This window comes from Struthio camelus, chromosome 4 (assembly GCF_040807025.1).
Source record: "Struthio camelus isolate bStrCam1 chromosome 4, bStrCam1.hap1, whole genome shotgun sequence".
Taxonomy (NCBI): Eukaryota; Metazoa; Chordata; class Aves; order Struthioniformes; family Struthionidae; genus Struthio; species Struthio camelus.
Window position 1 is genome coordinate 61,855,748 of NC_090945.1, and position 21,397 is coordinate 61,877,144.

The following is a 21,397-nucleotide window of genomic DNA, read 5'->3' on the forward strand; positions in this document are numbered from 1 at the left end:
GTATATTATCTTAGTAATCTGAATATTGCCATCTTACAGGTACAAAAAAAAAATCCACCAATTGAATATTCTGGGCTTCTTCATGCTTTGTATAGATAAAAAAAAAAAACTTGTTAAAAGTAACTGAACACTCTCACCTTACTCTGGGTCACCTCCTAATGCTACATGTTGGGAAACAAGGAATTTATGATACGCTCTACATTTACGCGATTTTTCAACAATGGAATTTTCAGATACTTTACTCACGTAAACCAAACGACACAAAATTCTGTTTTCCAGAATTTGTAAAAATGTCTATCCTTATGGAGATTATTAACATACCTTTATTTTCATCATCCAAGTTTATTATAGCATACATTTCTCTCAGGTCTGACAGATCATGGATTTTAATGCTAAAACAAAAATAAACAGTCATTCTCACTAAAACAAATCTCCGACATCACGAGCTGGAAAAAAATCCAACCCAAACCAGTCAAGACAGACTAATGGAGCAACATATTACAGCAGGAATGCAAAATGGTTTCCATTTCCTAAAGAGCAACATACACACACAGAGTCATTGTTATCCATCACTCTAAATACGTTATCACTATAAAGGTAGAAGCAGATTCTCTCATAGAACTAAATTTAAGGAAAAGGCAGGACTCTTCCGACTCCAAAGGCCTAAAGCGAGGTGGAAGGAAGAAATACTACTCTTCCTTTTTTAGCTGTTGTGATACAGGTTAGGTTACATACACAACCCTGATGGACTAACACTGCCTGAAGCATAAACCTAAAAAACTAGCTTTCAGTCTTGCTTTGCATAATAATGGACAGATTGAGATCTTTCTCACGCTGCCATTTTACTCAATAAATGCTAAAGAATCCCCTTGAAGAAATAATATTAATTGCACAGTAACTGAAGAGCTTGAGGTTGTACCATGTTTTGTTTTTAAGTATAGCATTCTCAATATGCAAGTGTCACACACAAGTGATCTGCTAAGGTCATGCACACAGAACTGAGGACAGACAGAATGATCCGACTCCAACTGTCACTGAAGAATTGACATATCACAGAAACAGGAAGTAGCAGATGAGCTATAAAACATATATTCTACTATATAGACAACATATTTTGGAAGAACTCTAGCCTCTGTAACTCTCTCTTCCTTAATGCCTTACTCATTTATATTTTTTCCTAGATCACAGGCGAGATCAAAGGCCAGAGAGGAGGATATTAGGGTTTATAACACACCCAGTACAGCTTTAAATGAATTGTTTTCTTATTGCTATGAAGATGCCTATGTCACATGTATAGATCATACTAAAGAAAGTCTGAGATTTTTGTAGCCAAGTAATATATTAAAAAAGAAAGTATCAAAAAAAATCTTCAAATACTACAGTTTAATTTTAAGCATATTACAATTCAGAGATTTTTACAAGATTAGCTTCTCCTAACTTTAGGTAGACAGGGAGTTCCAGAAGGCAATTCATCTCACCTCCTTCTCTTCACTGACTTCTTAGGGAGCCTTGAAGACTAGCTTTAATGCTGCCTAGCTAAAGTTACATGAGATTAATCCCATTCTTTATTTATAAAGCTGTCACTTACCAATTATCTCCACAAGATGCAGCTTTGTTTAATGAATGTGATACAGCAATGCTGCTGAGATTATCCTTATGATTATGAGCTTGAAAGATTTCTTGACCTATCTCACGAATGTGCGTAGAAATAACTACAAAACACCCTCGTGAGAAACCAATCATAATGTAGCCATCACCATACCTGTTGTAAAAAGAGAGATCCATGTAAAATGTTTTTTTCCCAGACTACTGGTGTAACTGTCAATGCCTCCCTTTTCTAATGGGAAAAATAATCAAACTATGGGAAACGTATACACACAATGTAGTACAATGCAGTATAATACAGATTAGGGGAAAAACAACCAAAATAACTAAGGGGCAATAATGCGTTTGCTACACAGGGCTTTTCAACCCAGTGTTCCCCTCGTAAGTCTTCCGTGTTCTCTCTTCTAGATTCTATAATGCCACTCTGCTTTCAGCAAGGAACATACATGGTAGCGATGCTAGCAGAGAGACCTCTATTATCTTTAGAATGAGCATGCCAGAAGATAAAAAATTCCATTTCAAGGTTCTGGCTGACTTAGTCTCATCAAAGCTATGTGGAAAAGTAATGGCAGGCATCCTGCCCTTAAGGCATATCAGTGTAAACATAGTGGAATTACCAAATCTACAAACTATATTTGTGATTAGATAGTTTACTTTTCACAGAATCAAGTAGAAATAAAGAGGTAAGATAAAAACAGTTGCATGCTGTAAAGATGAATTCAAACAAATATCTCATGTGCACGGTTTAAAAAAAAAAATCACTGCAAGGAAAACAGTCTAGGTATACCTTGCTAGCTATGTGGCCATAAGTTAAGAAATACATACCTACAGGTTTTCTTACAGAGTTTCAGTGTGAGGGACGAATGTCAATGTCATGTTGACTGAACAGGCATTAAAGGATACAACTCAAAGACAGAGAAACAGATAGCTACTTTTTGGGTAAAGAGTTGGAACATCTAGCTTGGGACTTCTTCAAAAGAAGATTACCAATTGGATTATGTAGCAGGGAGGCTACGAGAACTTTGCAAAACTTTGTAAACCAACAAACAGAAAAATCCACCAAGAAAATCCACCTCACTCTTTCAGCTGGTTCTTTCATCAATTTCTCATCCAAAAACCCCCACCCTATAAGGCCTTCAATTTTATCTACTGCCAGGATAGCTACAGTATTACTGTTATAACCCTGAGTGCACCAACAGGAGTTACATTTTGACAATACTGCTTTTATAGCCATTGTATTGTTAAGTTAAGCAATTACAAAATGTAGACTCATTTGTGGTTGGAAAAAAAAATATTTAAGAGGCTACACTGTAGCCAAGAAAACTGCAATGTGAGCAAGGGATATATGCTTTCATTTCTAGCATTTATCAGAACTACTGGGAAAACCTTCAGCTGGTTAACATTAGAATGTTGCATTAAGAAAGTTCTGCTCACCATCTGTAGGTTACAATATTGCCATACGGCTGCTGAAATTTCAGATCAATTGGGTTATCAGGATCATTCAAATTAAAAAGAAAGAGAGTCTTCTTGCCGACCACAACACTTACCTGCCAATGAATGAAAAGGAAAAGTAAACTCAGCAAGAACAATAGCACTTTAAAGTAAGACTCTATACCTTCACTAAAAGATGAGATTTAGTACTTTCAATAATCCTTAAGAATCCCATGGATCTGAACTCTGCATCTTTCTCAACAGTGGAAGAGAGTTTCAGGATACCTTCTTCGTAAGCCAGCAGTTCACAGATCTAAGCGCAAGCCCAGCAGAACGCAGATTTCAAATTCAACACTTTCCCCCATGGAAGCATCAAGTCTGTCACCATTTCCTCTGAGGAAAAGGCAACAGACCACACAGAGTTACCCTGTAATCTGTAAACTGGACTACTCTCACTTGAACTATGATATGTTTTTTGATCCACAGAGCTTCTACCTGTAAGATGGAAGGAAACACTATCACAACATTGATACCTCAGGTAACTTGCAGACACTGCAAAGATATAAAGACAATTCCAAAAGAAACAGCCGTTTCAGGGTGCACTAAATATGCAATATTTGTGGCTTGACATCAGTCTAGGTGAGTGCATTTTATTTGATGAAATCCACAGAGAAGTTGGACTCCATAGTGCAAAAAAGGTTGAACGTTGTGGGGTTTTTTTGTATTCTCTTTGTCACCAAAATATGTGTTATTGTAAGACAAAAGTAAAACATTCATTTTGGAGAAAGTGCAGAGGAGGAACTTGCTTTGTCTTTGACAAAAATATTTGAAGTGTTTTATATTACCTTCTGTTCCCACCCTCTTCATCTAAAAAGGGAAGAACTAAAATAGAAGCTGGAAGCATGAAATACAAAACCTATAGTTTGACATAGCTCTTATTTTTAAACTCAGAAAAAAAAAGACCTGAGCTGATCCAAAAATCTATTCATTCAGAAATATAAACTCAAATTCAGACCTATAATCCCTAAATTTCACCCAATTTAAGAGTTTGTGTTCTGCTTCTTAAAACAATTTGCTTCTAAGGGCATCAGCTTAATAACAAAACATTTAAGATATACTATTTCTTAAACTTTTCTAAGAAATTAAAGCAATTTGATTGTGTTGCAGCATGAGATGTTAACTTACTACTTATTTTAACCTAATTCATATATTTTTTTTGATGTCAGAAATAACAGAATGAAAGTGATCAACATCAAGCCAAGCCCCTCAGAAGAACAGACAAAAAGACAATAAATCCTGTGCGGTTTAGAATTAGAGAATTTTCTCTAATGTTTTACAAAAAAACTTAAGAGCTGTAATAAGAAAATCAAAAGCCTAGACTAGAAAGCAGCAGGAGAAATCAAGGGCAAAGACCTCAGTTCCTCTATTTTCAAAACGTCTGCTAACTAAAATTCCCCTGGAAAGCAGAAAACATTTCATTCCATACAGATATGCAAAAGCTGCTCTCTGTCAATGTGAAAACTGGTCTCTGTCAATGTGACATGGGGGAAATTCCTTTGTGACCCCTCTACTGTAAAGATCTAATCCTGAATATATGAGAATTTAATTATGCTGCCTGTACTTTAGTGTACAGATATGGCCAAATTCTAAAACAGTAATACCCTACTATCCATGGCTTTTCTATCTGTCATTTTGGTGTTCCACTGCTGATCATTTAATAATATGTTTTGCTCACTGTTGTTATTACTCCATTTTTCTGTGCTTCACCACTGACTGATCTGATGAACCTTGATTTACTTGAGAAGAATGACTGAAGACAATGAAAATATAGCCATTTAGAAAGAGGTAGCAGAATGCTTAAACTAGAAGATTTACATTGGGCATTTAGTCATGCAGATGCTGAGGTGTGCACAAGGTGAAATCTTTCAGAGCGGTAATCTGTTCCAAAAATCGATTGCTGAAAAAAAGCCTCTGAAAGCTAGCATCTCCGCTATTTTGATGATCCTGCTCCTTCCCCTCTGTCACATGCATGCACTGGTGTGTATTTATACTGTTTGTATTTTTTTTATGTCCCTGCACACATCCCCATCTATTACACTAACTGTTATAGCAAAACTGTTCAATTATCTGTCATACTGATAACTGACCTTTCACAAACACATTCTCAATGAATAAAGAGGTATGGCTATACTTCAAAGGAAAGTTTTGAAAAAATCTTCAACACCAAATTTTAAGTAAGGGAGGAAAAAAAAATTACTTCATAGCCCACAGAGACTGCCAGCAGAAACCCTAAAACATGGCATCAATAAGCTTTGTAGTATTTCACATTGACTTCTTACTGTGCTTTCCCTGGTTGATATTCTTTCATCAGTCTTCATAACTGAGAACTGCATATCACTGGGATCTGAGCTCACTGAGGTCTGAAAGAAATAAGCGTAGATTGAGAAATCAATATTTACTGTAGCAAATGCTGATGCTAAACAATTGTATTATTGCTGCCCTGCATATTTTAGTGTTAGGATGGATGGAAACATGACCTCAGTTTGGATCATAATGACATGTTATAAAGGAATACACCTGAAGAAATATCTAGAAAACAGTTCAAAATACGAGTCCAAATAGAAAAGGAAATACCAAGATAAGGAGGCAAGCTTGCAAGATCATATTATACAGATAATATTAACTGAAGCAGTAAAAACAAACAAGGTCACTCCAAAAAGAACGCAAACCAAAGAGAGAGGATCGAGAGTGAGGCAATCAGGTTAACTATTTACAATGAGTTATAATATGGACCTATCTTATCTGGTTTGGGTAGTGATAGCAATCTAGTTGCAGTAGCACAGACTACTGCTTTTGCATTCAGTATGAGATTACAAAACCTTGTAAACTAGCCTTGTTCAGGTCTTTGCTCTGTTGGCAGTTTCTAGTATCTAAGCTAGCTATTTTAAAGCACAGACATACCCTAAAATTTTTTTTATTTCTTCCTCTACAATGTAGCGATATCTTTAGACATAAAAGTGGAAGCATATGAAACGAAATACAAAAGATTTCATACTGTTCTTTGAAAACCTTGAGTGAACCATTGTTCGTTAAAGTTCAAGAAGTGAAATACACTCATTGGCACATTATACCACAACTGTCTTTGCTCAGAAGGACTGTGATGTATGTAAGCAAACAGAACGCTTGATAACAGAATCTGAGCTTATTTGGAAGAAACAACGGCATAAACCTCTCAGCAATGCAATGGAGGTCCAGCCTAGGAGAAATCCTCAAACAGCAGAAGGAAGTTGCATTGTTTAACCAACCTGAGGTAAAAACAACACCCCAAGTGTTGCCTAAAGACCTTATAAACAGTCATGGGAGAGCTGTCCTGTGCTGGCCCCGGGAAAGTCAAGCATAAGACTACACTCCTAAGACCCTGTTGCAATGGATACAGACCAGGACCAAGGTTGACAGAAGTATGTTTAGGCAGGAGCAATGCAGAACTGCAAATATTCTAATATCATAAATCATGTCACATAACACAGACTAAGACATTTAGATATGCCCACATCCTATGTGAGCTTTCCCAAGGCTTATTTGTCCTTGAAATGAGTGGGACTGAAAAGACAGAAGCTACCATAAGTCCCAGTTTCCCTGGACTACAAGGGACGAGAAGTATTAATGTATGTCTTGCAATCAAATGGGCTTTATAAGTACTACCTGTCTTATTGTATCCCCTTCCTGATTGCTTATAGTAATCATTTTGTCTTCGCCTCCTAGAGCCAAAAGGTTTTCAGTACTCCAGCAACCGCAAGTAATCCGCTTACTGTGCTTACCTGAAAAGGAAAAAAATCTATACGATATAAATTAACACAAACACAAACAAATAAAGGATGGAAATACGGTCTGTTTGGCCACTCAAACACAGATGTTCAGAATGTGAAACAACCTACCAAAGCAATTAAATCAAATTCAACAGTCACATTTTTATTTCAAAGTTTTTAGCCTTCTACTCCCAGATGAAAATCTTTTCACCTTACAAGAACTTGCACACTCATGGGTCTTCCCTTTTGTTCCATCACATTTCTGGAGACTATGCTACAGCCTTAATTTTTCTGCCCAGAGGTACTCTAAACTGCAAAAAAACTAATTTAGTAACAACAACGACGACACATACCCTTTGCAAATTGTAAACAAAGAAAGATAACACAAGTTTCTCATGAGGCAACATCAGAAATGTATACTTTTTTTTAGTAAAGCAGATTATAAAAATATGATAGCAAGGAAAGAAGTAGGAAGTCAAATATAAGCACCTTCTAAGTTGCATATTCACACATAGAACAAAAAAGTATCTAAGTGTATTAGTAAAATTATACTCTGTAGTTTCAATACAGTGCATACCAAGAATAGGAATCTTGCGAGATGTCTGACGGTTATATATAAGCAAGTTTCCTTTAGTCGTTCCAACAGCAAGTAAAGTTCCAATTCGAGACCATAATAAGACAGACATCGCATCCCTAAAATAAAGAAAATTCTTACTTTGTAAAGATGCCTTTCATATGCTTAGAAACAAAAAATTTTGCATATTTGTTTTGAAATTTTATGACACCACAGATTAAGCAGAATTTTTAAACTAAGTAAATGCTCTCTTACAGCAAGTATCAGAATTATTTAAGTATACACATAACAGTGAAAGTAATAAGCAGGTGTATGAGTTAATTAAATAAGACTTGTGCAAACGGAAATGCATCCATAAAAATCAAGTGCCTTTGACATAAACATATAATCACGGGTAATTTGGCTGATGACACAGTTCTTAAAAAAAAAAACACTGATAATGCAGGTAAGTGATATTTTTCAGCTACTTTTCTAAATTGTTCTTTGTACTTAAATAATTCTATGAATTCAGCCAATTCCACGTGAATAGATCTTCTAATTGCTTGATAAATTAGTCAATGTAATATGAAAGCTTAGAGCAATTTTCACTTGGCGTTTCAGATAAAGTAGGACAAATTTGATATACGTTTGAGGGTACACTGAATAACACTACACATTGCATTTTAAAAAAGCCTCCTAAGTAACGTAATTTTAATCAGAATTGTCTACCGTGCATAGCTATTTCCATCGACACCTCTCACATCTTTTAAACCCCTTCTGTAAGGATACAATAGCAATCCAAAACAAATTTTAGACATTAATTAACATGTGAAATGACTTCCAATATTTGTTTTGCATGTTCAAGATTTTGTTTGTGCTTTTTTTAATTTTGAAAAGAGGAAGAAACCAGGAAAGCCTGATTTCCACACAGTTTATGTCTTAGTGCTTATGCTGCTTAAACAATAACCCTGTGACAAAAGAAGTACTAGGCACTTCAATTAATTTATGTATAAACCATCCTAGCATGGCTGCCTCCAGTAAGTAATTCACCTCAGATATTACAAAGAAAGATCATGAAGGAACTGCAGTAAGAGCATAATCTATTTGATAAGTATCTTCTGTGCTCTTTTCTGTTTGTATGCTGATAAGCTATTCTTCCCCTCCCCCCAAATACTTATTTACACATAAAAAGAAGGTATAACACTTTCTATTTCTTTATGCATCATAGTGTGTATATACATCTTCATAAATTGCTATGATTCTATAAAAGGCTATGGTTTAAAACTGACCTTTCAAAAAAAAATTAATTATGAAAACTATAAAAGAAAAGAAATATTTTAAGGCCAAAGCCGATGTATTCTAGGACAGCAGAAGACCATAAACAATACCCATTATAATAACATCTGCATTAAAGAGGCATATTGCTTTTAGGTAATGGCAAAAACTGAATGACTAAGAAATAACCAAGTAATCCAGAAATAATTAAAAATTTTGAGGGATGCCTATCTGATGCTACATATAATTAGTCAGATATTAGAAAGAAGTTAACTATTTTGAATTTCTTGTTTGTATGTACAATCATTTGCTGGTTTTGAAACTCTTTTCTAACATATGACTTACCATTCTGCTAACAAACAATCTTCAAACAATAACATCATTAAATTATACATAGTTTTAGCCACTGTGTATTTTGTGTGAAGTGGCTGTACTTTTTCTTCTCTAAGAGCAGTAGAACTAGTAAAAAAGTTATTAATACAGTTTAAATTCACTTTCAACGTACACATATATTTGGCACTAAGCTGTAAAATATGAAAACATCTCATAATCAAATATCCAATATTCCAAATGAAATTCACAAAGCACAAATGTAAAGACCAATGCAAATATGGAATACTTCCATATTCCAGACATACAGTTTTTAATCTGAATCGGCGGAAAAAATAAAAACTTCTGCAAAAAACAAGGACACACAAATCTTCCCCACTGAACTAAATTTTTTGATTTAATGGATGAAACACTCCAGTTTTAGTATCTTTGTCTACTTTTTACATAAAAGCAAAAGAAATGTAGAAAGAAAAGGTTAAATCAGAAGGAGAGTTTGGCTCAAGTCACAGATAAATAAAATAACAGCAGTACCCAATTAGCTGTTTCTCTGCTTACTTTCTCAGGTAAGTGCCCTAATAACCATGACATAGAGTCATTTCTACCGTGTTTCCCACAAGCAGTGAATGTTTACGTAGAGTGGAACAGTTTAGCATAAATTTTGGCTTCTTTGAATCTGTTAAGTGTTAACCCAAGCTTATTTGTTAACTCAATGCTTAATTGTTAAGTAGGCCACAGGAAGCTGTTTGGAATCTGTTGCCCCATTCAGAAGGACAGGCATTTGAACCCACGCCTTCCATATCTCTTTCTATCCTAAAGCAAATGGGAGCATTATGTTTGCTTTGTGAACGGCACTTCAGTCCTCTTATAAATCTAAGGGAAAAAGGAAAAAATCGAAACACCACCAAAATCATTTTCCTTTCTTAATTTTAAGTTCACGTTTACTTGGGTGAAATACTTTGGAGAAAGCTTGGCTGGTGTAGTTACCAAAAAAAATCCACTCATCCTTGTTGCTACCACAATTGTTGCCGTTAATGTGGAAACATTAAAGAGAAACTCTCTCAGGACTTTGGCATCGTTGGCAATTAGAAAAGAGATAAAAAACCCACCACAATAAACCTCTCAAAACCAACAAATCATACCAAAAAGAATTCAGCAACAAATCGTAGCATATTAGCTTGGCAGTATATATGCTTTGAAGACTCCAATAGAAAGATTATCTTTGCATTATATCCCCTAAATACAACCTTTTAAAGATCAAGACGCAAAAAAGAAATTCTAAAGTTCAGAAGTCCTCATGGAAGACACCAACAAAGGGAAATGGGACAGGATGGTAACTCATACTTTCCAGCTTTGCATATTTAGCTTAGTTGTCTGGTCTTTCCATACCCTTAATGGACAAGCAGTAAAGTTCCCTTCACCCTCAAGGTACCCAGGTTGCAAATGCAACTTTCTCCGCTATACTGGCAGCCTCAAGATAGACCTCAAAGTTAGATGATATGAACACTCTCACATCTCGTGAACAGGCCCACAGTTCAGGTGTCAGTATTCATCCCAGTAACTAGAGTAAGAGATGAAGTAGGTCTTCTCAAGTAGCTCCATGACTATAGGATGTTATAGGTTAAACACAACACATACTTCACCCATAGACAGAAAACAAAGATTACAAAGCCTGAGTATGATATCCCAATGGCAATTTAACCAAGAAATGTATTGTATCATTTTACATTAGCATGAGCTTCTATACTGATTTAGAAGACAGCATCAAGAATAGCGGATCATAACAATCTAACTCTTGAAATATATACTTTTAAAAATCTTTCTTACCTCATGCCACTGTCTAGCTGGCTTGTTTTGTTTGTGTTTGCATCCCACAGATAAATGGTACTAGATTTGTCTGTGATGATTGCTAAAGTATCTCCATCCTTATCCCAGTCCATAGCAATACAGTTACTGAAGGAAAAAAAAAGCTGTTTCACTAATAATGCTAATATATGTTTAAAAGTATACAAGAACAACCAGAACTGTATACAACTGAAGTCCCTGTCCTTCCTTTTCCCTCCCAAGCAAACCCATAACAGACTGCAGATTTATATGGAAAATATATTTCACATCAACCACGTTCTTACCCAAATCTCATCTAAACTGCAGAGGCTGAAAAGGTGGTCATAAAAAGAGGATTGTTACTTGGATTCTAGAATTTGAAATACCATCATCTAGATATTCAAGAGACAAGGAAAAACCCTATAAGGTTCTATTTTGTCAGAGGCTACTCCACGTCAGGAAAATTTTTCTCCTCGCTCCAAAAGCATAATGAACTTGGATAAGAAACCTGTGCAGAAGCAGGAAAAACCTCTACTCACAGATAGTTCCCAGAATGAACACAACAGCAGACATATCCATGAATCTCTAGTGAATGGGAAACAGCAAGCTTTAACAATATACTTTTACAGCTACATATGCTGCAGACTAAAGACTTATGTCATATGAGACTACTCTTTCCTTTCTAGATAAATAAACTGATAGTTTCAGGTTATAAAAGGTATATTTTTGAAAGACTTCACTCTCCTTCCTATTCAAATGAAAACTACTAGTTCAAGTAACTACAAAAGTGTCCTACACGAAAGGTATGTCATACCTGTAATACTGAAATTGTTTACAGCTAAGCCTGCAATTCAAGCTTCTCCTACCTTGTCTTTTTAAAACCTTATTAATACTTAACAGCCAATTAGAGCAAGAATAAAAAGAACAACAAACAAAGGGCAAAACCTGAGAAGGATAACAGTTAAACAAAACAAACTGTCAACATAATGGGAGGATGATGCTTACGGCATCAACTATTACAGCAGAAGATTTCTGATATTTTGATCTCCTTCCTTATGTAAGAAGAGGTCTAGCAGATGTAACAGTTAACCAACAAATAAAGAAGCAAAGTTTAGACTGAGTGGGAGATCCTCCATATAAGCATCCCCGTTTCTGCTTAAATGGCATATCATAGAGATAGAACTTCATTCTAACAATAAGACAGAACTTACTTTTCAATCACGGCAAAAGGCTGGGACTAAATAATCAAAAGACTAAACCTAGACTTAACTAGGTAGAGGATTTGCTGGTAGGCCTGAAAAATTCAGTACTATTTACACTGCTGTAAGCAGATGACAGTTATTTTCATATGACTTCAGAGTAAGTTGTTACTACACAATTCTTCTCTCTACTTTGCCATGGGAACAGAATATTTAGAAATAACTGTTTTAAAAGCAGTTTAGATGTTACATATACCAGAGGTCACAGACTTCTGAAGGAAGGAATCACATTTGTATTGGGTAAGCACGGCTATATCATGGGCAGAGGGCCCAGACTAAGAGTGGGAGAACTGTGAAATTCCAGTTGAGAAGTGTAACAGCACAAGGCCTAAAACACAACGGGACGGATTGATGTAAAAATAAGAGGAGAGAGAAATGCAATAGCTTTTACACAAACTGAGGGTCATGGGATGGTTTAGATGGGTTTGATGAGACCAGAGGAAACAAAGGTTTTCTGGCAATCATTTCCTGCCCCTATTCCAGAAGAACTCTACCTGCTTTAGCAACAGCTGATCAATAGCACAAACTGAATAAGTTTAATCTCGAAGGACTGCAGAATTATTGGTTAGGCTCTCAGAAACAACCAATCATTAGTAGTCTGTAGGGCTGCAGGAGCTATAACCTTCAAGCTTTGTTCAGGCTGCTCAGTCTACAGAGCTAGAGAACAAGCACACAAGGGAATCTGGACTGCCTGTCGGTTAGCAAGGACAAGTAACTTCTTAAATGAACTGCTGTGGCCAGACAGGCTGAGCTTCTGTATAAAAACTTTTCACTGAATTAAATTAGCAACGGAGCTAGAAGATCAGCCGGGAGGAACACCACCGGGATACAACTTTACCTTATAGTGTAGGTATGACCACTCATAGGCAACACCTTAGCCTTGACTAAGGGTCCCACCCCCATCAAAATGAATCAGGTTGCTTGAAATAAGATTTTTTAAAAAATCAGGAGTTTGCATGAATACTTAAGTTATGAGCAGGTTAAATACCAGTACAAAATGGTACATAAATAACACCATTGCTACATCAGGCAGTAACGGTGCCCAGTTAAAGTAGATTTATAGAGCAAAACTGTGTGAGGATCTGATGTCACAGTGTATGCACTTCAGGGGGTTTTACTGTGGCTGTTGTCTAGCCTTTTTCCTGTGGACTGACTGCCTTTCAGCAGTTGGAGTGCATGTTCCAGTTTAGTTTCATCTGAAAGGAATCCAGTTTGCACACTCTGAGACCACTCTCTATTGTAAATCAAAGCATGGTAAATAGGAAAAATAGGGAGATTCACTTCAAAAGCACACTCTTGATCTAAACTCAAATTACTAACATAGACATTATGCCAGTGATACCCACAAAAGTACTAGCAATAGAAGGATATTTTTCCTCAATAAGGCTGTGATGCAAAGTAGTAGAAAATGGACAGTAGTGAGTACGTAGTCACTGTGAACATAATGGGGATATATTGTATATGGCCTCATTATGTTTATTCTTAATATCATTTTTTTTCTAGCTTTTTAATGCACTAGATCAAGTCCATTATTAATAAGGAATGCTTTGGATATGAGGATGTATTTTTCTGACTATTCTTAATAGCTTATTATTAATTCACCTTTTGTTGCAGGGCTACATCTTGTCTTATAGTCCATACACGCTCATAAGCTTGTCTTCTTGTCTAGCTATATCAACTAGCAATAGTATCCCTTCCTACAAACCTCTCACATTGCATAGGCACTTCATCAGAAGAGCAGCATTTTTAAAGTACACATTTCAAACCCATCTCAGTACCTACCCTGGTAAGTTAATTTCATTTCTCTTCTGACCATGACGATCAAAAATTTTCACAACGCGATCACCTCTAAAAAGATTAGCATATAGGATAATTCATTTTCTTCATCTGCAAATAATGAGTTCATAAACCTTTTTCCACTTTGAACTTTTATATCACAGTAAGGAAGCTCAAGAGTTTAACATGTTTACATCGATAGGGAATTAATAAATATTTTGCATTGTTTTAGATCTGTTTAACAATGTTTTCTCCCCCCTACTCTCAATGATTTGTATGGGTATGTACATTTGTGATCTTACCCTGTTACAGCAAGGAAATTTCCCAAAGTTTTCTGCCAAGTGAACTGCACAGGCGAACCAGACCAAGATTTTTCTAATAGAGTGAATACTTGCTGGGGGACAAAAAGAAGGGAAATTACATATTTTTAAATTGTAAGCATATAACAATACTACAGCTACTTAACACGCATTAACAACTATCAGTGCTGTGGGGAAAAAAGTTCTGATAACTGAAAAGTGATAATAATGCATCAAAGTACCAGAATTCCACACAAAATTTTTTGGGTGTGTGCTGGAAAAACTGATGTTTCTGATGCCAAGTGCTTGCACTGAGAACTATTGCGACTATATTACAATTGCCATTTTTCCTCTTATAGTGACATATACTAGAATTGAGACATTGCATGGGACTCTCCCCTTCCTGTCCAAAAACCATGATGTTTAGCTCTCTAGGGTCTGTGGAAAAATCAGAGACCAAAAGACATCCTTAGGGCACAGAACACAAAAGGCAATGAAACAGAGGTCAACATCTCTTCTTTTAAAGATATGTAACTATTCTATTCTCTCTCCACTGTACGGTCTTAATTTAAGACCCAAAGCAACCTGACTTTGAAAGAAGATTCTGACTAGGAAAGTTTCTTAACTGTATCTTCCTTTCGCACCACCTGGATAGATTTTTCTGTGAAACACGGCTGGGATGAATCTCACAACTCTGTTTCAGTGTAGTCTCAATTTTTTCTCCTTCCCACAATATCAGATAAACACCAAACGCCTGGAAAGCCTTTGACAAAGAAAAAGTTCCCCGTCGCCTCTATCGGGTGAGCATAAACTCTGTCAATCTTCACGTTCAGTTCGCATTTTACTTACATAAAGTGTAACGAAGTTAGCGAGCACTGCACTTCACAAATAACATCCAACAACGCCGTTTGATTTTTGAATCAGTTTTAATGAAACACTTCATCAACCAACGGTAAAGAAAAACGCTACGGGAGCGCAGGCGAGCTGCAGCCCGTCATGCCCCCGGAGCGCAGCAAGCAGGCGACCGCGCCAGGCCCCAGCCGCTAAGCAGCCTGAGCGGGGACCCTGCCCTGCCGCTCTCTCCTCTCGCACCCTCCGCCGCTGCCGCACGCCCCACGGGAGCGCCGCGACGCCAGGCCGCGCCTCTTGGCGGAGGCAGCACGCCCAGCGCCCGCGGGCGACGGCTTCGGCCGACCCAGCGGCTCCGGCAGCCGTGCCGAGAACAAACAGCCCCGGCCGCAGGCGGGGAGACCCCCCCCCCCCCGCGCCCGGGCCGCAGGGGCGGCGCGGGCGGGGGGCGGCCCCGCTCCCCCCCGGCAGAGGCAGCGCTGCCCGCGGCCCGGCCCCCGCCAGCTGCAGGTGGTCAGGCGCGAGGGGCACCGGCCGGGTTTTTCCGCCGCGTCGCGCCCAGGCCGCAACCGCCGCCGCCAGGCCCCGCTCGACGCCCCGGCCCGGCCCGGCCCGGGGACGCTGCGGCGGCGCGGCGCGGCGCCCCCGTGAAGGCCGCCCGCCGCCCGGCAGGGCCCTCCGCAACCGGCGGCCGAGGGCTTCAAACCCGATTACTCACCTTCATCGCGCCCACCGCTCGCTAGGCAGCGCCGCGCGTGCGCATGCGCCGGGCCCCCCTCCCCCCGCCGAGCGGGGCGCCGGACCCCGCCCCGCCCGCTCGCGCGCGGCGTCGGTGTCACCCCGGAGACGGAGGGGCGGGGCGGAGAAAGGCCGCAGCCAATCGAAGTCGGCCGAGGGCTCGGCCCCTGGCTCAGCGCGAGGGCGCCGGATCCCGCGCCGCTCCCGGCGGCCGGGCGCGCGCGCCTGCCCGCCCAGCTGCGCGCCGGGGGCGCAAGGCGAGCGCTGGCGCTGTAGGGGCGGCCGGGCGGGGTGGGGGCGGCCGGGCGGGGCCCACCCCTGCCGCCAGGGTGGGCGCTTTGCAATAATGCACTATAAATACTGCATTAAATGAGAGCTGAGCTTCATCAGGAGCGCTGGAAACAGCTGAATTCTGTTAAAATACAAAACGAGGCAAGCTGTTGAACTCCAACTTTGATTTAGAACATAAAGTGGGCAAGAGCAGCGAGCACAGATATGACAACTGTGGCTGGTCTCTTCAAAAAAAAAAAAAAAAAAAAACACACACACACTATTTCAGAAGGTGCTGTGACCCCTTTAACAGAAGAGCTCAGTTCCAGCACTCCCACTAGCGCAGCACAGAGGAAGAGGAAGTTTTGTACTCAGAGGTTTGGCATTTTCATGGAAACACAAGTTACGCTAAAAGGGGATCATGCTACCAGAGTAATCAATTTTTAAAAATGACATAAATAACAGTCTTAGAGGAGGAGGAGTCTTCTAAGGCATAATAAAATCATCACGTACATGACAGTGAGAAATACAGCATTATACAGTGTGTATATATAAAATAGTGTAAGTATCCAAAGAGAGATATTTTGAAAAAATGCAAGTCCAAGAAGATGAACTGTAAAAAACTATTTCTTAATTAAATCCTTTAAAATGCTAATGCACATACATGGCATTAACTTTCTAAATGGCAGAAAAAAACTAAACCATTAAAAATGTATTTAAGTTTAATTGTATTCAATTTCAAACAGTGCAGATTTCATCACAAATTTTACTGCTTGGTAATTTCTTTTAAAACAATAAATAGTTCACTGAGAGCATTAACACACAAATTTTAAAATTACATATGTACAAAGACTTTGGGTATTGGACACTTCTCACATCTTCAAAGTTTCCATTACAAAGAAACATACTGTATTACCTACTGTTTTGAAAACCTCAGAAACAAGGCACAGAAAAGCAAATACAAAAAGACTTTCCGAGAACGTTTGGAACGTTCAAGCAATTCGGCGTAACAGAGCATAGCAGTCAAAAAGGGCAAATTATAAAGTATCTGAAAAAAATTAAATAACTGTTAAATAATGTAACTAATCTGATTTAATCCTGTGAGGCACACTTACTCTCCTATAAGATGCTGCACATGCTTAGATGGCGGTAGTTAAGCACCTTGTAGGCCTTGGGCCTCTTACACTTTGAAGTAACAATTGTTTCATCATATAAAATTATATTTTTCAAATTAGTGCAAAGCCTCAGGTAAAATATAATTAAAGAGTATCAAAGTAGACCCTTAGTGTAGCTGTAATGGAATGCTTACAAAATCCCAAAGTGCTCATATTAAACCTCCATAGGTTAACTCTTAGTCACACTTCAGAATTCTTTCAACTTATAACTCATGCTTTGTTAAAAATAACAAAATAAATATAGGAATTAGATTAAGTAGAGAAAAAGGTATGATGTTCTGCATCTTATGTAAAACCTTTAAAAATCCAAAAAGTACACTGGATGCCAAAAAGTTTCTGCAGAAGTTATTAAATAGTAGATTACTGTTAGTGTAATAAGACAATATTTAAAATAAGGCTATGTTTAATTAAAAAGTTTGCTAAACTAGGAATGCTGAAAAAAGTGCAAAAGATTCCCCAAATACACACCTTCATTTCCAAGGCAAGCATTACTCCTGCCATTTACAATGGCTTGCATTGGTTTGTCAGCCTGCCTTGTAATACCTCAGATACCTATAGCAAAACATGTTTATTAGAGGCAAATTAAAGATATGGGTTTCAAACCTGTAACTTCACCCAAATCAATGGAATTATCCATTAACAGCATTATTCCTGTGCATGTTTGAGGGATCAAGGCCCTAAGTCTGTAACATTTGATTATTTTAACACAGTTCACTCATTTTCTTAGTATTTCCTAAACAGAAGTCCTCTGCTGGCAACTAGCTGGTCACAGCTGATTTGCTTACCAATAAAATTCTTGTAACATATGGGTAACAAGGATGGTATTTTTAAAAAGTGCTTGACATTGGTCCATAAAAACAACATGTATATGCTAGCTAAGACGGAACGTTTTGCTCTGTGGTGGATATCCTGCACCTGATGTTGATTGGTGCAATGTTAATTTGCTTGAGGGTGAAAAAAAACAGCTGAGTCTACAGAGGAGAATGTCACCTTCATAGAGAAAATAATTTAAAGTTTTACAGTCACAACACATGCTCCAGCTCTTCCTAAACACAATGGTGCAACCTGCAAGAAAAAAAAAAAAGATAAATAGATAAATGCAGTCTGCCTTAATTATTTTTTCTAAAATTGACCATGGTTAACAATTGCAATAATAGTTCTAGAGCTGCAGTAAAGATGCGATATCATCCACATATTCTTTAACTTGACTTAAAAAAAATTAACAAATTGAGACAAAATTTGGTATAAAACCCCTCAGAAAAGGAGAAGATATTTTATGATAGGGTGAAACTCCTTGAAATCAACAGCAAAACTCAAGAATATTAAACAACTCTTAATTTCAACCACCTGGTATTACAGGAAAAAGAATCCTTTGTTGTGAATTACTTATCAAACCGGATAACTGACCGAGACATCTGACAACTGACTAGCAAATTTTCTCTCAACCAGAGAATCCCAAACATGACAGGGGCTTTGATACAAAGACTGTTAGGTGGGTGGTGAACTTACATAAGAACAACACATCTTCAAGAAGAGCTAACAGGTAAATACCATATGTTTCTCCTTCCATACGTACATCCACATGTAGCGTATGAAAACACACATTGGCCCACATTGCTGGAAAACAACTTCTGAGGTCCTAACAAAATAAAGGCTGAAAAGCAGTCCTTTCAAAGAGGCAGTATTCTGAAGCTTCAGCAAGAGCATACCGCTTCAACAGAGTGCCGGCTGTGCACATCCCAGCTACAGTGGATCTCTGTCCCACAGGAAACCTGCTGTTACTGCTTGAGCTCTAGCAGAATGAGCTCTTACTTGTACAGGAGATTCCCTTCTTGGCTGTGTCACAGCACGTCTTCAGACGGTCAATTATCCCCTGAGAAATCCTGAACGGTTAAATAGGACCTTTGCTTTAGACCACTCAGCAAGTGACAAAAATGGCCTGGAGACCTTCTAAAGGGCCTCGTGCTGCCAGTGTAAAAAGGCACGGCATGCCTGCAACCAGAGAACGCCAGAGATCAGTACTAGAGATATGTGGCTTAGGGAGCGGAGATGGAGGGGCACATAGGCATTTCCTGACTTTGGTGAAATTCTGACATCCCCCCTAAGTAAAATCTTTGCGTGGATTTTAAACCCAATCTTAAAGAAAAAAAATCTAAGAAGGATCAGCTAAAGTCTGAACTGCTTTATTCTCCTTGCAGAAAATCACTGTGACCAGAAATACTATTTTTATTGACAATGAAGAAAAGAAATATGTTACCAGTGGTTCAAATGGCTTTCCCATCAGAGATATCAGATTTAGGTCTCACTGTGGGAAAGGAAGCCAGAAAGAAAAAACAGTAATTAAACCCTTCAAAAACCTACTGGTAATACAATGAGAACGTGGCAAATCCTTAAAGTATAGGCATGCAGGACCAAGACAGCAGCAAGGTGCACCATGAGTGAAATAGGAATAAAAATACAACAGTTCTTTACATTCAATCAAAAGCCCAGAATTACTGTCAAACATAAGAAGATGAGAGGACATGATTTAGCTGTCTTCCATGCCATGAGAAGGTAACTTTTCTCTGCCTGAGTTTTCCTATTTATATAGATTTTTTTTTAAAACTGTTGATAAGAATATTTCTAACAGGAAAAAAAACAAACCAAACCAACTGTGTTGGCACTTCAAGACTCACTCAACGTACAAGGCACAGGATGAAAAGTGAAATTCAGATGCCAAAGACTTCCTGAGTACATTGAAAAAAGACCATGCAATAGCAGAAAAGCAGTTGCATTTCTTGAATAAGAAAAACTGCATAGGCCAAACTGGGGACAGAAAATCGTCAGCAGTATTTTACTTGGCTAACCTTGAGCACCACCCTGAGAAAGAGCAGAAATGAAGGAAACATATCAACATATCAATATGGACTAGCTACATAGGCAATTCAACCCTGGGAACAAAGCAGTTCTGGGGCAGAACTGTGGACATTACTAGGTCATTGCTAAGGAAAAGAAGTTAATCTCAGGATGGCCTCAGTCATCTGTAACTGTTGCCAAAACCTTGTTGCAAACCCCACATTTACGATCCAGTCTCCCGAAATTTTAAGATGATTAAGTCTGTCTTTTAGAACTCTTAATACCACCATAAGGTAAACTGCTAACAAATAAGTCTAATAGCGTAGAGTATTCAGTCCAGCCTGACTACTTTAAATCATTGAAAATACCTCACAAAATGCTCGGTTTTGGTATAGAACATTACAGTGGTATCACTGATCTACATGTACTGACATGTAACACATGGTAGAAGCGTACAAACATATCTAAACTCTCTCTGAATCTTCGCGTATTTTCTGCAAATTGCACGCACAGGCCTTAACACTTGAAGTCTCAGACTAGCAAAATGAGCTTCCCAGCAGAGAAGTCAGATTTCCTGGATGAAGTGGAAAAATCTAAGATATTGTTTGGGATCTGCCACCAACAGATGGAATCACAATTTGGGATAGACAGTGCCACGTGCATTCAATAATCAGCAGGAATACTGACCACTCAAACTTGCGTTTGCCAAACTTCACGTTCTAAGTCTTCATTTATTCTAGGAGGTAACAAGCTGCACAAGAAAAGCAGCTTAGCTTTCTAAGCTTAGTTTTCTTGTGTTTCTTATGACACAAGAAAACTAAGAGTAGCCTTACTGTGATAGCAGGACAACACTCCAAGCCTGTTGTGAGATTTACTGGGGATTATAGCAGTCCTATCACAGAAAGACTCCGGTTGCTATTAAGCCCAGTTCCAAGTCTTTTAGTTCCAAGCAGCGACTGGAAATAGTGTACTATTTTCACATACTTACGCTGAAAACAAACAAAACTAGAATGTTTAGAGGGGAGGCTGACAGAATACAACTCCCATTAAAGCAGATTGCTTTTTAAGGGTCAATCATTCAACTATGGAAAAATCATTATCACTTGGCTTCTTAGAAGCATCAAACTGGAGCCAGAATCTTTGTGAAGACCATTGTTGGGACAGAGAAGCTGAAGAGCAGAACTCTGAAATCTCACACTGGTCTTGACCTAATGTGAAGCCAAGACAATTCTAATAGGAAGATCTGCCAAGGCTGTTGAAGTATGAATGTATCAGGTTCGAAACTCTTAACAAATCTTCTGCTCGAGTACCTAAATTAAGAATATTAATATCAGCATTTTTACCTGAATATTTGATAAAATCCTGCTTAGAGTTC

General features: G+C 38.3%; 2 protein-coding genes across 23 annotated transcripts in view; both read right to left on the reverse strand.

Moving 5' to 3' along the window:
* Positions 1-15,799, reverse strand: part of WDR19 (WD repeat domain 19) — a 47,096-nt gene extending 31,297 nt beyond the window's left edge. For 2 of the 5 annotated variants that reach the window (XM_068943137.1, XM_068943136.1), the window contains exons 1-10: positions 15,723-15,799; positions 14,159-14,250; positions 13,863-13,928; positions 10,825-10,950; positions 7,420-7,535; positions 6,739-6,854; positions 5,376-5,456; positions 3,040-3,152; positions 1,589-1,762; positions 322-392 (exon numbers count right to left, since the gene is read on the reverse strand). In XM_068943137.1, coding sequence (XP_068799238.1) covers positions 322-392; positions 1,589-1,762; positions 3,040-3,152; positions 5,376-5,456; positions 6,739-6,854; positions 7,420-7,535; positions 10,825-10,950; positions 13,863-13,928; positions 14,159-14,250; positions 15,723-15,728 — 961 coding nt within the window. In that variant the 5' untranslated portion in view covers positions 15,729-15,799. Of the gene's footprint in view, positions 1-321; positions 393-1,588; positions 1,763-3,039; positions 3,153-5,375; positions 5,457-6,738; positions 6,855-7,419; positions 7,536-10,824; positions 10,951-13,862; positions 13,929-14,158; positions 14,251-15,004; positions 15,400-15,722 lie in introns of those variants that run through there. The other 3 variants (XM_068943139.1, XM_068943138.1, XM_068943140.1) reach the window with 2 other exon arrangements.
* Positions 15,800-16,716: 917 nt separating this feature from the next.
* KLHL5 (kelch like family member 5) overlaps positions 16,717-21,397 on the reverse strand; it is a 62,680-nt gene continuing 57,999 nt past the window's right edge. For all 18 annotated transcript variants that reach the window (XM_068943157.1, XM_068943156.1, XM_068943152.1 and 15 more), the window contains one exon: positions 16,717-18,252. In XM_068943157.1, the coding sequence (XP_068799258.1) occupies positions 18,196-18,252 (57 nt within the window). In that variant the 3' untranslated portion in view covers positions 16,717-18,195. The remainder of the gene's footprint in view (positions 18,253-21,397) is intronic.